Source organism: Prunus mume, linkage group LG6 (genome assembly GCF_029339155.1).
Source record: "Prunus mume cultivar Tortuosa linkage group LG6, ASM2933915v1, whole genome shotgun sequence".
Taxonomy (NCBI): domain Eukaryota; kingdom Viridiplantae; phylum Streptophyta; class Magnoliopsida; order Rosales; family Rosaceae; genus Prunus; species Prunus mume.
Window position 1 is genome coordinate 2,073,420 of NC_142703.1, and position 15,960 is coordinate 2,089,379.

Genomic DNA, 15,960 nt, shown 5'->3' on the forward strand with positions numbered 1-15,960 from the left:
GCAAAGTGAAAAAATTCAGCGAGCAAAGCAAAGCAATGAAAAGAAAAGAGAAAACAAATAGAGGAATGATAGGTTACATTATCTCCGGTGTTTCCAGCATACTTCTTGACCATTTTGGCAATTTTTTCTGCCTTTGCATTTGTGCAATAGAGAGGATCATTGCTTTTGAACTCGAGTACCATTAAGTGAATATATGTGTTGAGCTTTTCCTTTTTCTTCTTGTTGGATTTGAACATATATAATAATAATAATTGGTTATTAAAAAGAAAAAAAAAAGGCATCAAAACCCGGAACTCAGAGACACGACCCTATGGTTGTCAAACCTCTTTGATTTCACCCACCTTACAGCACTTCCATCATATCCACTACCACTACTTCCATCACCAGAAATGCTATGTCTTCCACTGTAATCATCGGCCCATCTGTATTCCTCGATGGGATTAAAGTTTGCTTCTCTTGCCACCTCTATCACCTCGAACCTTCTAGAGCTATTTGGATGAAAGGTTATGTCCTTACCTTTCCAATTGGTTTGGGCCTTGACGTATCTGGCAGCTTCTACGGCAGTTTTATCTATGCAGAAAAAAGAGTATTTGCCCTTGAAATCTTCTCCAATCGTTTTGATGTCACTTTTGAGTTTCTCAACTTGCTTCGGGTTCTTTTGGACTTCTTATGTTTCTTCACTTTTTTTCTGATTCGAAGAGCTTTGGCAATCATCTCAAGCCTTGACTTGAGTACTTTTTTCAATCAGCCCATTTTGGAATTCAATGGGCAAAAGTCTTTGGGAGAGGAAGAAGAAACCTAACAAATGATATATGAAAAGAAGGCAAGAAGAAGTGAAGCTATATAAAGCTAATGGGATTTCATTTGTGTAGTAGGACTACTTGAATTCAATAAGCAGTTAGGAGAGGAAGAGGTAATAAATGCAAGAAACCTAACAAATGATAAATGTGCATAAAAGAAGGCAAGTAGTGAAGCAGTGAAGCTCGTTTGTGTAGTATGACTACTTGAATGCAATGGCAGAAGTATTTTGGAGAGGAAGAGATAAGAAATGCAAGAAACCTAACAAATGATAAATGCGCAGAAAAGAAGGTAAGGCGCAGTGAAGCTCGTTTTTGTAGTAGGACTACTTGAATTCAATGGCAAAAGTATTTGGGAGAGAAAGAGGTAAGAAATACAAAAAACCTAACAAATGATAAAGGGTAATGATTTTCCTACTCCAATTTTATCCACTTACACTCCTTTTTTAGTTATAAAATGGAGTGTAAGTGGATAAAATTGGAGTGGGAAAATCACCACTCATGATAAATTCACAGAAAGATAGTATTCACTAGTACAGCTCATCACTATGGCTGATGTCAATCTCGAGAACATAAGGAAATACAGAATTCACTAATACTTTCGTACAACAAGAGGCAAGAGGTAGGGTCCATCCATTAGCTCTGCCTTCTTTTTTAACCTAAGTAATTGCAGGGGTCATGATCATAATTGCTACAGCTATGGGGAGTTTTTTTTTTTTTTCCTCCTATCTTTAATTTTTTTCCCAATGATTTAACGGCAAATTGGATGGAATGTTGATGATTTAGATGGTAAGGGGAACATTAAGAATAAATGTTAGTTTGAGACCTTAGTTTTCTAAAAAAAAAAGGTCGTGGGGTAAATTAATAATTATGTACAAGTTCAGTGGGTAATTTGATGCCTAATGAATGAAAATTGAGGTTATTAACTAGCAAAATTCTTATTAAAAAAAAAGTTTTAACTGGTGATTTGTCCCCTGAACTTGTACCCAAGTTTGGTTTTATCCCATTTCTTTTTTTTCTTTTTTTCAAAAATTTGACAATTAAGGACCCGAACTAATTTTTTTCGCCAATTTAAACCGCAAAGTCAAAATTTGCCACTTCCCATCCATTCTACCGTCAAGTTGGTGTTTTGGTGGAGATGCGAAATGAAAAAAGTAACCTCCAAGTTCCAACTTGACGGCAGGATGATTGGGAAGTGGCAGATTTTGAATTTAATAGGAATATATGTTGATATCATTTTTCTTTATCTACTTGTGATTTGAGTAGGAGTTGAGATTATTCTTGGCTGAAGTATTATTTACGATCTCTCTCTTTCTCTCTCTCTCTCTGCTCTTTGTATTTTTCTCAACATTTATGTGTTAATTTAATGTTTGACATTGTTTTGGAACCATAATCATTGTCAATCTCATTATTTCTTTAAAAGATTGCTGTGAAATTGTTACTTCATTTTCTTCTTTCCTTTGTTTTAAGATATTTTTGTTTGGAGAAAAAGAACTTTGTTTTTGTAATCTAAAAGACTAGGTACTCATGGTGAGTGTTTTCTGATCAACAAGATCCAGACTTTATGTATGTCAATTTACTACTTTGCACTTAAACTTTCGCTGTCTAAAATTTGAAAAATCATGTATCTATGTCACACATCTTGGGTAAGAGGTATTCTTCAATTGTGATGGTTTGCTTTGTTGTACGTATTCAAACTGCCTCAAAATGTTTTCATTAGTGTCTTGAGTTCAATACCAACAAAAGTTTTTAAATGACAAGAAATTATGAAAGCTTATAGATAACAGACATATAGTTGAACATAGCTAGAGTGTATATTTAGAAGATGTCATTGTGCTTCAAATTAGCAAATTTGTGGGGTGAAAACACAATGGTTGACATGTGCATTTGATGAAAATAATTGATGACTTTGTATGGAAGTATACTCATTAAATATCTTAGATTCTATCAATGAATGAAATATTTGACTTCGAGAGCTTCATGTTTTTCGGTTTGTTTATCTTATATTCTATAAATGAATGAAATATTTTGGTAGATTGGAGAGACTAGGCTTGAGCAGCTGCAAGAGTAAAAGGGATGATGCTTCATGTAAATTCAACAATTAAATAGGAGATTTTTGTTTTCAATTTGTTAATTCTTGAGATGCTTGGTCATTTTTTAAGATTACGTGAAATAAAAAACTTGTATTGAATATTATTGTATAGGAGACTATGTAATTATTTTGATACCACTAAATGAAATTTTAATTCAATTTACTTGAAAACTTTGGGATCTTGAGCAAAATACGGCAGTCACGTATACGACAGTTTTGAAACATAAAAGACGATAATGTAAGAATGGTTAATTTTGACGATATCCATAGTTGCTTCCACTCCATTATAATGTCATGTAGATTATAAAGTGGCAATAGACATGCAATACAAAAGCAATATGAAAGCAATAAACAACCAATAAAGCGGCAATAGACAACCAATGCAAAAGCAATAAAATGGCAATAAACAAGTACCGTATGGATGTCTTTGTACTCTCTTTCCCATATTATATATTGTTCTAATTGTTGAACTATTACAATATTCAGTTGCTACATATAATAAATAGTACATAAAAAATAATGGCCATGTATGAAAATTTCATATCATTATAATAATGACCTCAAAAATAATATCAAGTACATTACACAAATATTAGAAACATACGGCTCCACAAGAAGAATACATGATATCTTATGTCCTTACTAATTCTTGGGGCCTAATAACAAGTATAATCAATGATGTGTACAGTTTGCTGCAAGTTTGCTTAGCATTTTCATAATAGAAGCTTTGCTTTTGTCTTCAGAAGGCATCTCAAAGAACTCCTTGTCTACACATTACATTATGCACAAAATGGTCTCCAATGCCAGTGTATGACTTGCACATCAGTGTCTGCACAAACCAGCTAAAACACATTGTGTAATTGTTAACCTCAAATTTGTTATTCACAGGGAAACGAGTTGGGTGCGGCTTTTTCCTTGTGCAATTTGAAAAGAAAAAGAGAGAGAAACATAAATTGTCAAGACAAAACTGCAGCAAATTATAATTTGGTCAAGTACTCACCATCGGGAAACAAGATGCTTTCAATGAATAAATAACATATTAATTTTCAACCAACACTATTGCACAACTCATCTCAGAAACATGACTGAGATTTGACAAACATACAGGTAGAAGATCCAATCCATTAAAACACTCACATGCAAAAAACGAACCTAAATTATACTCCAACTCAAGCCACAAAAACTCAACTTGTTGAGCACCAGTCAACAAGTTTTATAGGCAAATTGAAATCAAGTAGAAATTACTTCAGCAATAACACCTTCATTTTTTCAACCAAAGATGTCAGCTTCCCTTCAATATCAAAAAGCACATTCAATTAGTCCCAAGATGTGGGACATAGATACCTAGTCTTTTAGATTACAAAAACAGAGTTCTTTTTCTCCAAACAAAAATATTTTAAAACAAAGGAAAGAAGAAAATGAAGTAAAATTTCATAGCAATCTTTTAAAGAAATAATGAGATTGACAATGATTATGGTTCCAAAACAATGCCAGACATTAAATTAACACATAAATGTTGAGAAAAATACAAAGAGCGAGAGAGAGAAAGAGAGAGATCGTAAATAATACTTCAGCCAAGAATAATCTCAACTCCTACTCAAATCACAAGCATATAAAGAAAAATGATATCAACATATATTCCTATTAAATTATAGTAACATATCAATAAAACACCAAAAAAATCAATACAACAATACCATAGCAATACAAAATCAATACGACTACAATACAACCGCAATAAAATCACAATACGATTGCTGTTCTTGAAGAGGGCATGTAAACCCAGACTTCAAAACCCCCCAAAATTGGACCAAAATGCTCAAACAATGGCCACCTAATGCCAACACATGCTGTCATATTTAGAAAAGATGGTTTTGTTTGGGTTTGTTTAGGTTGCAGAAGGGATTCGAAGAGAAACGAAATTGGGGTATGGTATTGGGTATAAAAGAAAACAAAGAGGAAGAGGAAGAACTAGATTTTGAGGGCAAAGTTGTGGGTTTTGTAGGTTGTTCTTGATCTTCTTCTTCGTGAGAAGATGCGTAGTTAGTTCAATTTAACATCAAAACTTACATATTCCCAACAATTCATTTTCTTTAGAAGCTGTTCTTGAAGAGGGCATGTAAACCTAGACTTCAAAACCCCCCAAAATTGGACCAAAATGCTTAGACAATGGCCACCTAATGCCAACACATGCTGTCATAGTCAGAAAATATGGTTTTGTTTGGGTTTGTTTAGGTTGCAGAAGGGATTTAAAGAGAGACGAAATTGAGGTTTGGATTTGGGTAGAGAAGAAAACAGAGAGGAAGAGGAAGAACTGGGTTTTGAGGGCAAAGCTGTGGGTTCTGTAGGTTGTTCTTGATCTTCTTCTTTGTGAGAAGATGGTAGTTAGTTAGATGGAGAGAGAGAGAGAGAGAGAGAGAGAGAGAGACTAAATTTCAGAGAAAAGTGATCTGTGTGCAATAAGTGGACAATAAATATATATTTATAGGTGATAGTTGCAAAAAAATTGGGGAGAGGTGGTATTTTCATAAAAAATTATAAAAATGGTGGCATTTAGAGCTATTTCCCAATAATTTTTAAAAATACAAAAATACCTTTTGAAAAAAAAAATTAATTTTCGAGATTTGGCCTAATGGTCACACATGTTTTCAATTCCTATATTTATTTTTGGCAATAAAGTTGATAATAATGTTGGGTGATTATTGCCCTTTGCCTTCTTGCCCTTGACCTTCTTCATCTCTTCAACTTTCTCATCCTTTTCTCTACTTCTACTCCCATTCACGTTCCTCTTCTGCTACATCCCATTGTAGTCTACCCTCTTTTTGCTACTTTCGCCCTTACCTTTACTTATGTTATACCCTATTACTAGTGCCATTGATAATGAATCATGGGTCTTTGCGTATGAAACAGCATCCCACAGATATTGTTTCCATATTATCATATTTCTACGAGCTTCAGATACTTCAAGTTTATCTGATTAGTTATTTCTTGACCCAACAACACTGCTTCGACTAAATATAAAAGACATATCTGCAATGCTCGAGCTCCACAGTGCAAGACTTGAATGTAAACTATACATCACCGATAGTATTTTTCTTCTTCAGTTTGAAGTACGTGTCCTGCAGCCTACCACGATCATTGTCTGTGTATATTTGGGGAACTTCACACAAGACAGACATGTTATTAAGCAAAAGTCATGCTTGGTGAATTGTATGACACCTTCCCCAAGAAGAAATCTTACGAAGCTTTGAACTGTTTTAGCAGCTAGTCACTGAGCTTACTGCGAACAATTGGGAGCACGCGATTCGCTTGGCTTTCACACTATATCTTCGCACAAAATACTTGGTCTTTGGGAATAACTAACTTCATATCCTTTTGGTGCTCCATGTTTGTGCTAAAACACCATCGATCTCAAATTGCAATCTCTGCATGTCAACATGTAAGGGTATTACATTACATCATCGGATTATTACATATATTGCCAAAGGAAAATTCAAAATTAATAGAACAATTAATTCAATAAGTTAAATGAATCTTCAAGTTCCACAAATGGATCTTCAGTTAAGTTTGGTCATCATTATGCTCTATATCAAGTTCCATAAATGAATCATCAATTCGTTTAACAAACACAACACCTAGAATTGTACCCTCCAAACTATATCAACGCTCCAAATGTCAACTCCTACGCCAAATTTAAACGGGTACCCAACACATGAATACGCCAAAAATTTCCATTACAAAACCCTAAAAGGAATTACTACACCCATCCCTAATCATTAATAGATAATAAGGAAAATGCATTACTAATCCATATACTTCAATCCAAAATACTCTACGCCCTTCTTTTACCTAGAGATATAATGTGTTCACCTTCGATTTCGCAACACCCCTAGGTGTTGTAGGCTTCAGCAGACTCAACTCATTGCCTATCTCTTCCACGCACGTTGGAGAGATAGAGGTATCGCGAAATTTTCAATTGTTATCAAATTTAGGTTAAGTTTATGTCATATCCTGGATCGGCTCCGCCGTAGCACGATATTGTCCACTTTGGGCCCCCCTCTCTGCCCTTGCGGTTTTGTTTATGGGAGCTCACAAGAAACTTCCCAGTAGGTCACCCATCCCAAAAGGCCTCGTGCTAGATGGAGACGGGCATGTACATATAAGGCACATCACCCCCTCTCTGTTGGTCGATGTGGGATGTTACAGTTTAATTTCAATTTAAGATTACTTTATTTTATCATCTTTACCATTCTTATGTCGTTCTTGCTTAAATTTACATTTGTTATTGCTTTAATCTACTTTTTCAAACTTTACTTTCTTGTCAATTAGTTTAAATCACATTTTAATTAAATTTTAACATTCTCACTTAAATATCCAAAAAAACCCGAAAAATATACCTACAAAGCCTAGGCCAAGATAAGGTTCCTTGCTTGGCTGGTCAATTGGCTAGTTAGAATTAAGAAGCACGAGCACAAAAATCTAACCCTTTCCATTCAAGCCAATCGGTAACTTGATGGTGGAACACCTATGCATCCAAAAGAAGGACAAAAAAGTTGCTTCCATCAACCAACTCGGCTGAAAAGAGGGAAACGCTTGTTTTCATTTTATGAAAATATTCATCGAAAAAGTTACTAGACGAGCCCTCAATTATTGGAATTTGAAGTTTTATGACATGTTGAGTTTTAAGATGGCTTGATATGCTAGAAAATGAAGGAAAAAAAAAATTATGTAGCAAGTTGTGAATTTTTTGTTGTAATTGCGCTAACAATGTTCTTTAAAAAATGGGTTAAAAATATTTTTTGGTTAGTGGAGTTGGGCTTGAAAACAATTTTTGTCACTGAAATTCTAATTTTCCCAATTTCGTCATCTCATTCGCAGTTGTTAACAAATTAAGTCACATCCCTCAGTTCTGTCATTTTAATTGCACGTGATGTGTGCGTGCATGGTCAAAATTGTACTTCCACCATTTAAACAATTAATAAATAAAAATAAAGCAAAATTGTAAGCTTTGGGCAAGGGGTGACCATTTGGTCTAGAACAATGACCATTTATGATAAGGGGATGTTGTTATTGCAGTTGAATCCATGAGATTGATGTGGGGATTTGTGCATCTACACTTGAACATCCTAACCAAGCTTCTCAACCACCTCAAACCTCACCATTCCCCTATCCACAAGCAGTTGATCCCCCACTTTCACATTTGCCAGCATAATGTTACATCAAGTTTTACCATTTTAGATGAACTCGGTGCACCACGTGCTACGGAAGCCTCTGAGGTCGTCTTCAGTGATGGAGTTGACCTCAATGGAGCCCGAAAAAAGGAAGTGCTGTTTTTTGGTTACGAGAATGGAACGCTCACGAGGTCGGGGAGGTTTAAAGAGAGGTGGGCGGAGTTGTCGAAGAGAAGAGAGAGAGAGCTTTGGAGGTGTTTCAGGGTCAAAAGATTTTATGGTGTTTTATCAAAGCAAAAGATTTCCGGATTTTGATTCAAAGTGCAAGATTTATGGGTTTTTATTAAGAGATTATGGAAGAGAGAGAAGGGTGGTCGAAATTGAGGAGGAGAGGTGTTGTCACCGATGAGGTTAGTTGTGACCTGGATGGATGGGGGAGGATGTTGTGTAGGTGGCTAACGTGGAAGGGAGAGAAAGAAGGGGATTGGCAGGGCTGGGATGATGATGATGATCAAGATTGAATTGGAGTTCCAATTTTGCCCCTGCACGCATGCAACACGTGCACTAAAAAATGACGAAATTAGAGAATGTGACTTAATTTGTTGATGCAAATGAGATGACGAAATTGGGAAAATTGAAATTTCGGTGATCTTTTGTTTTCCAGGCTAACCCTAGTGACCAAAAATGTTTTTAACCCTAAAAACAATGCACAAGGAAAGAAAATATGGCTCGGCCTTTTTAAAAGCGAAATCAATTGAATCCGGACTATGCCCACCCTATTTTTATTTACTACAAAATCAGGCTCAAAAAATAATTTCATTAGAGCATCCGTAATGGACTCCCCAAACCATCTTCTTATATAAAATTTAGAAAGGAAGTGTAAAAACTCACCTCCAATTATGCTCCCTATCTAGCTTCTAAAATAGGAAGGCCTCTAGGAGCTCCTAAATCTAAGAAGAGAGAATGGACTCTTAGTGGATACTTATAATTTAATGTTGCCACATTTAATGAATATTTTTAAATCTTTAATTAATATTGCCTATATTTTATATAATTTTTTTTAATAGAGATAAACTATTTATATTGAATTAAAAAATAAATTTTAACTAAAAAATAAGTTCGTGAACATATTTTCTTCCAACTAGAGGACTTCGTGCGCAAGCTAATGGCCAGAATTAATTAACTGAAGCAACAAAAAAAGTGGGCCTGACAAGTATCAAAGCTTGGGGATCCTGGCGGTCCTTCCACAACTCAAAAATCACTGCCTACGCGGCACCACAGAATCATACGTGGCCTAAAAGTATTTTAAAGCCAGGATTATAAAAAAATTCCTTAAAAAAGAAAAAGAAAAGGAGGTATAAAAGGAGAATGACGGGAAAAAGAGAGAAAATTCAATCATTAATTTTCTTGTCTCCCAAACAAGATCACAAAACCCTTTTTATCGTGTTTAATTTGTTGGAATCTCACAACTGTCAACGGAAAAGAGTTTCGCATTGCTGTGCGCCAAACAGGGCCTTAGATCTGAATGAGAACCCACATTCTCTGTAAGTCGTAGCAATTTCTTCTGCTGAATTGTTTCTGAAAACATTCATTTCATTACATTTCAATGTCCTTGTGTTTTTGTTTTGTCTAGTCTTCTAGGAATACTATTTTCCTGCTCTGTTTGATTTTCCGAGAAAATTTGAAAATTGTGAAAATAGTAACTTCTGCATTCTTGATTGATTATTATGAAATCATGTTGGTTTGACTGAAACCGCTCCTGATTCAGAAACAATGAGAAACTCTGGCATTTAGTTATTCTTCCTTCGTTTCCTTTTCAGGGTTCAGAGAATGTGCATTCGAATTCTAGATCTTCAACTGTAAATGTAGTGGATTTTGTTTGGGAGTAATATATGATATAAGCTTGAATTGGATTTGACTTGCGAAAGAAAAAGAAAAAGAAAACAGAAAAAAGATGGTGTTTTGGGAAGGGTATGTGACTGATGAGGCAATGGGGACCTTTGCCCCAATTTTGGTATACTGGTTGTATGCGGGGTTATATCAGTTGTTGCCGCCTTTGGACAATTACCGCTTGCATACAAGAAGAGAAGAAGATGATAAGAACTCGGTTCCACTCCCCTCCGTTGTTAAAGGTGTTTTGCTTCAACAGCTTGTCCAGGCCACCGTTGCTCAGGGGCTCTTCTTGGTCAGTTACTTCAACTTGTCATTATATCAATTTATGGAAATTTATGCCGAATGTACTTCATTGTCATGCATTCTCATATGTATATAAATAAATTGTGTATATATGCCTACCTAATTATTGAAATCTGTATCAAGTGACCGTTCTTGAGAATAAGACATGACTCAGTTGGAGGCTTTTTGGAGAAATTGCCTTTAGATACACTGACGTAGAAAGTTGCTCAGAGAGATCTCTATTCATTGTATTTTGCTTTCATAAAAATGTTTTTTGGGTCTACCTTGTGTATGCTGGTCAAACTTTTTGGCCTCGATAAATTGAGGGCATCTTCTTTATTTAACCAAACAATTTATGTAGGTTTGTCTTTCATTGTCATATTTGTATTTTTTTTCCTTAAAAGAGTCATAGAAATGTTCTCAACTCTGTAGACACAACCTACCTTACTTGAAGTGTTCTGAAGGCTTGACGATGTCCTGATCTTGTCTTCACTGTCTTGGTTCCATCTCGACTCTGGTTTTAGTCTTGATGCTCTTTGAGTCTCCAAGTGCCCCACTCATCTGATGTCTTTGAATAAGTACTTGACAGAATGGGTTTTTTTTTGACAAAATAAATAAACCTTTGACAATAGGTCGCTCTAAACACTAACTGCATTACATACCTGCCAAATGATACTACTGAGGAGACGTGTTAATTCTACAATTTCAGTGGTTAACTTGGAAGAGAAGCATAACAAAGTTGAGTAAGGTCTGAAAAGGTGTTCCTTTGGATTCTCCTAAACATGCATTCATGTGAGACATTCTTCAATCCTGTTTGCTTCTTGTTTTTTTCTGCGACACAGAAGGATGGCATGTTCATAGTTTTGCATCATATTGTCAGTGTCACATAATCATCTTTTACTAAACACCCCCCCCCTTCTGGCCCAAACAAAAGAAAGAAACAAAATTGAACAAAAAAAGCAAGGTTTCTTACCTAAACGCCTGGTGGGGGGGCACTTAAAAGGCTTCCTAGGAAGATCACCAAATCTAGGTGGTTCCAGATTCAACCGTATGCAGTGACCAAAAATAAAAAAAAAGAATGTGTTAATTCTGTTGGGCATATAATATATACTCATTGCAGCAGTTTCTCTTAATAATTGTTCAGCCTGACCTAGTTGATCGTATTGGTTGCCATCACTAAGCTTTATCATACACTACTGAAGTGATTTTGTGTAGTTGTACTTTTCAGCAAATGGTTGTAGTATGTGATGCTCTGTTATGTATTCAATTGCATGTGCCTGTATCGTGTAGGCATCCTGGACATCTAGCTTGTTTGCCAATTTGCTGATCCCATAAAGTGTTTTCTGCAGTTAACTATAATCCTTTAGGCCTTGCAACCTAATGTATTGACTCTTTTTGCGCTTTGCTACATTACGATATTCGTAAAAGTAAACACATGATGCTGTGATGCATGATTTAAGATATATCAGATTCTAGGTTATTGAATAATAAAGTTACTGCATACCATATTTTGGAATTGAATAATAAAGTTACTGCATACCATATTTTGGAATTTGTTTGTTATTTATGAAATCATAGTTTGATTTGCTTAAGAATTGAGATACAGCAGCGCATGTCAGGTTGAGTATGACCGTTGCATCAAAGCAGATACTCGAACAATTTATTTTCTTCCCTCTTTCCCCCTTTTAATATATTGATTGTGCAGAACAGGTGCTGCACTTTCCCCAACTGACAAGGATTTGACCAGAAGTTGTGAACTGAGAGCTTAGGGTCTAGCCTAGTCCTGTTTTCAAAGGGATAGATTCTATAGGTTGGTTCTCTAGCCTTGATAAGATGGACTTACTTTAGGCACCATTGTCTTAGATCGATTGCTTTCTTTTCTTATGGTTCAACCCTAAAGTGGACAGTCAAGCACTATGAGATTTGTAGTTAGAATTGTCATAGATTAAATTGAATAGATGATTTTCCTTAGTTAGTTAATAAGAAGGAATCTAAACTAATTGTTTTAGCAATGATCAAACGGGAAAAAAAAGGGTTCTTTATATGAACATTTGGCATTTTCTGTTGCAAATAAAAGACAATTTGAGATTGGGCTGTTAGCATGATATACATTGTTGGCACATTCCCTAATAGCTTAAGCTTTTGGTCTCTAGTGGTTGTCTATCATCATATGAATGCTCTCATTGCAGGAGCTTTTGGGTTGGAACCTAATCTCAACCACCCACTTCTTTGTGGTTTGGAGGGTAGGGCTGCATCTATTTTTTTTTTCCTCTTTGTCTTTGTATGTATCAAAAGTTCAGAGTGCTGGTTGCAGGACGTATTAGGTTCAAAACCTCCAATCCTAATTCCCCACTTCATCGTTGTTTGCAAGGTGCATGGTGGGATGCGCCTATAAGTTTCTTCACTGTCTCCATTTCTTTGCCTCTCTACATGCAAGATGGGGTCGGGGTGGTAGTGTGATCTATAGTGTTGGCCCATTCCCTAAAAGTCTAAGCTTTTGGGTTATAGTTAGGAGTTTTGGACTTAAATTCCCAGCCCAAAATCGTGCACACTAAATTCTGGATTAACATGTTCACGATGAATCTATTATTTAGATTTGTTACTCAATTGAGTTAAGTGGATTTACATGCGCATAAAATAAATTGTGGACACAACAATTTTGTTTTAGAATTATTTCGTATACGTTTGCTTTACCCCAACTGTGCTACACCCACGAGCGGAGTCTCTTTCGATCACTCACACTTAAGCAGTCTCACTCTTTCTCAATAGAGAACCCTAATTACATCCAGAAAAACTCAAATAACTCAAACTCATAAAGTTTTTCTCTTAGTCTATTTCAAATTTAGAAGAGGCAAAACACTCAAGAGGCTGAATGATCACATGCATAAGGCCAATACCCTAATAAGTATATACAGGCTCTATAAATTCCCATGTTACAGTTGGAAAAGGAAGTGAAATCCCAATTAGAAACCAAAACCAATTATAACTAGGAAACATACTAAAAGGAAAGTTACTGAAAAGGTGATTCTCTCTTAATTGAGACCACAAGGAACCACGCCAGTGGTTGTCTAATATGTTATCAGAGTCGATGCTCTAACTTTAACAAGGGAAAATCCCATTGCTGCCATATTTGTCCAAGAAACTTCAAGTCTGCTATGAATACCCCATTAAATGTTATCAATCTGATATTTGGGATGATAATTTCAGGGATAAGAAGCATTCTGTATTCTCTTTTCTCTATCTGTAGGCAATTATGCATTTTGTGCATTGATTTATCAAAATTATCAGTGTTTCTTTTTAATAAACTACAAGGATGGTTGTTTTCTTCAAGAAAAATCATTACCTGCTCAAGCATAATCTGATTGCTTCTGCCTTTCTTTTGAGCAATGCAAACTTGTACACGTGAGGTAATAGCATTTTTATATAGTAGAATTTTCAAGTTATTTTTTCGACAGTGTAATTTAAAATAACACATGTAATTATAATTATTAGGAAGAGCATGTTGAAATTTTGTAAAACCCACTTGCTTACTTTCCAATTAAGGAACTAATAAATTTTTTATTTTGAAATTTATGTTCTGCTTTCCAACTATGCTTTTGATGACCATAAAGCTGTTCAACATAGCTAATACAGAAGTTACCTGCAGCACATGTAACTTAGATCATGAGATCTCTTAGCATATGGTGTGACCTAAATCTTAACTTCTTAACCTCAGATCAGTTTGGGAATTTACTGGGTAATTTTGGAGTTGTATAGTCAGGTCTAATGTTTGAGAAGAAATCATATTTCCTTATATTGTTTAGGGTGAAAAGACCATTGTGTAGATGACTTGATGTTCTTTATTTATACGTATCTTAGATGGCTTTCTTTGCTTGTTTTTTGGCCCTTTTGGTTTATCGGTTGAAGAGTTTCGAACTTCAAATGATGTATATGTCAGTCTTGCTAATCTGCCAAAGATTTGAAATTGAATGCCTTGCTTGGTTGTTTGGTTGATTCAGTAGCTTTACTATCTTACGTTAGGTGTATGGTTTACCTGCTGTATAATTTGGACTAGTGATGTAACTTAGGCAATTGTGCATTAACCAATTGATATTTTGTAATGATCTGGTAGTATTTGGTTATTTGGTTCATTGGAATCAATGAAACTGAAATTAAGTAAATATTCCTAGTCCATTGTTTTGTTGGGAAAAGGAAAATAAAGGAATGGACACTTTAAGATGTCAATTTCCCCAAAATGATGGATAAGACCAGTTACATTCCTTAGCAATTTTCTATGCTTCCTACTTTTCCTCCAACTCTCTCAATATTCCATTCTTGTTTTTATTTCATTTCAACATTTCGTAGTGAACTGTTACTCTTATGTGTCCAATTTGGAAGGTCCTTTGTATCAACTATTTTTATGACTAATATGTTCATGTCTTTTTGCTACAGTTGACGTCAAAGGCAAATATCTCGGGGATCACAGTTCAGCCCTCAATACCCGTCCAGATTGTGCAGATTGTTATCGCAATGCTAGTCATGGACACGTGGCAGTACTTTGTGCACCGCTACATGCATCAGAACAAGTTTTTGTACCGCCATGTTCATTCTCAGCACCACAGACTTGTTGTTCCGTATGCCATTGGAGCCCTTTATAATCACCCGCTTGAGGGTCTCTTGCTCGACACTTTCGGTGGGGCCATCTCTTTTCTAGTCTCAGGGATGACGGCACGGACGGCAGTTATATTCTTCTGCTTTGCAGTGATTAAAACTGTTGATGATCACAGTGGACTTTGGTTGCCCGGTAATATCTTCCATATTTTATTCCAGAACAATACTGCTTATCATGACATACATCATCAACTTCAAGGCTTGAAGTACAACTATTCTCAGCCATTCTTCCCTCTATGGGATAAACTTTTTGGGACCTACATGCCTTATAATCTTGTGAAGAGACCTGAAGGGGGTTTTGAAGCAAGGGCAGTGAAGGCAATGAAAGACTAGTTGAATCACAACAATCTGTCAGTTAACTAATTCAAACTCACTTCCCCAGGGAAATTATTTTGCTGAGGTTTTGTCATCCTTGGGAATCTGGATTAGAATTGTTATATCGAGTCTATGTTCTAGGCTCTAGCAGGAGGGTTTTGTGGTTCGAGTTAGTCCTTTTTTGGCTGTGGCAGTGTTTTGTCTTTGCTTGGTTGTGTTAATTCCACCAACCTGCCTTATCCATTGTAATTGTGAGATTCTCGGCTGTCTAATTTGTAGCATATTTGTTCATGGTTATGCAACAGTAGTTTTAATTCAGCCTGTCAAAGATTGATGTACTTGGATTGGTATGTCGTGTGTGAAGTTTAGAATTTTTTTTTAACAGAGTTGAACTAACACTGAAGTTTAGTGTGATTATAGAATTTGTATATTTTTCAGAAATTACACTTCGCACATACCACAACAGCACCTTGTGAGTCCTAATTTTAAACAGCACCACGGGATAGATAGTAATGCTCAATTTTCATACAATTTGACTGTTATGTTACCAGCCAGTGTAACTTGGTAACTGGTTGGCGCTTGAACGCTCTTGTAAGTACAAATCACATATGAAGGTACGGTTCTTTTCAGTACTCTAATCAACCATGTATGCAATTATTAGTTTTTTGGATTATAATGCAAGACGAATGCATTTCAAAATGTTTATTTTGGCTGATGTGTGTGGACAGATTTCTGCATTGGAAGAAACACGAAAGAGATG

At 35.7% G+C, this 15,960-nt stretch overlaps 1 protein-coding gene across 1 annotated transcript; it reads left to right on the plus strand.

Moving 5' to 3' along the window:
• Window positions 1-9,392: 9,392 nt before the first annotated feature.
• Window positions 9,393-15,580, plus strand: LOC103336183 (very-long-chain aldehyde decarbonylase GL1-9-like). The gene is made up of 3 exons (XM_008239212.2): window positions 9,393-9,604; window positions 9,881-10,245; window positions 14,667-15,580. Exons 2-3 carry the CDS (start codon window positions 10,015-10,017, stop codon window positions 15,216-15,218), a joined length of 783 nt encoding a protein of 260 aa, XP_008237434.2. The 5' UTR covers window positions 9,393-9,604; window positions 9,881-10,014; the 3' UTR covers window positions 15,219-15,580.
• Window positions 15,581-15,960: the final 380 nt, after the last annotated feature.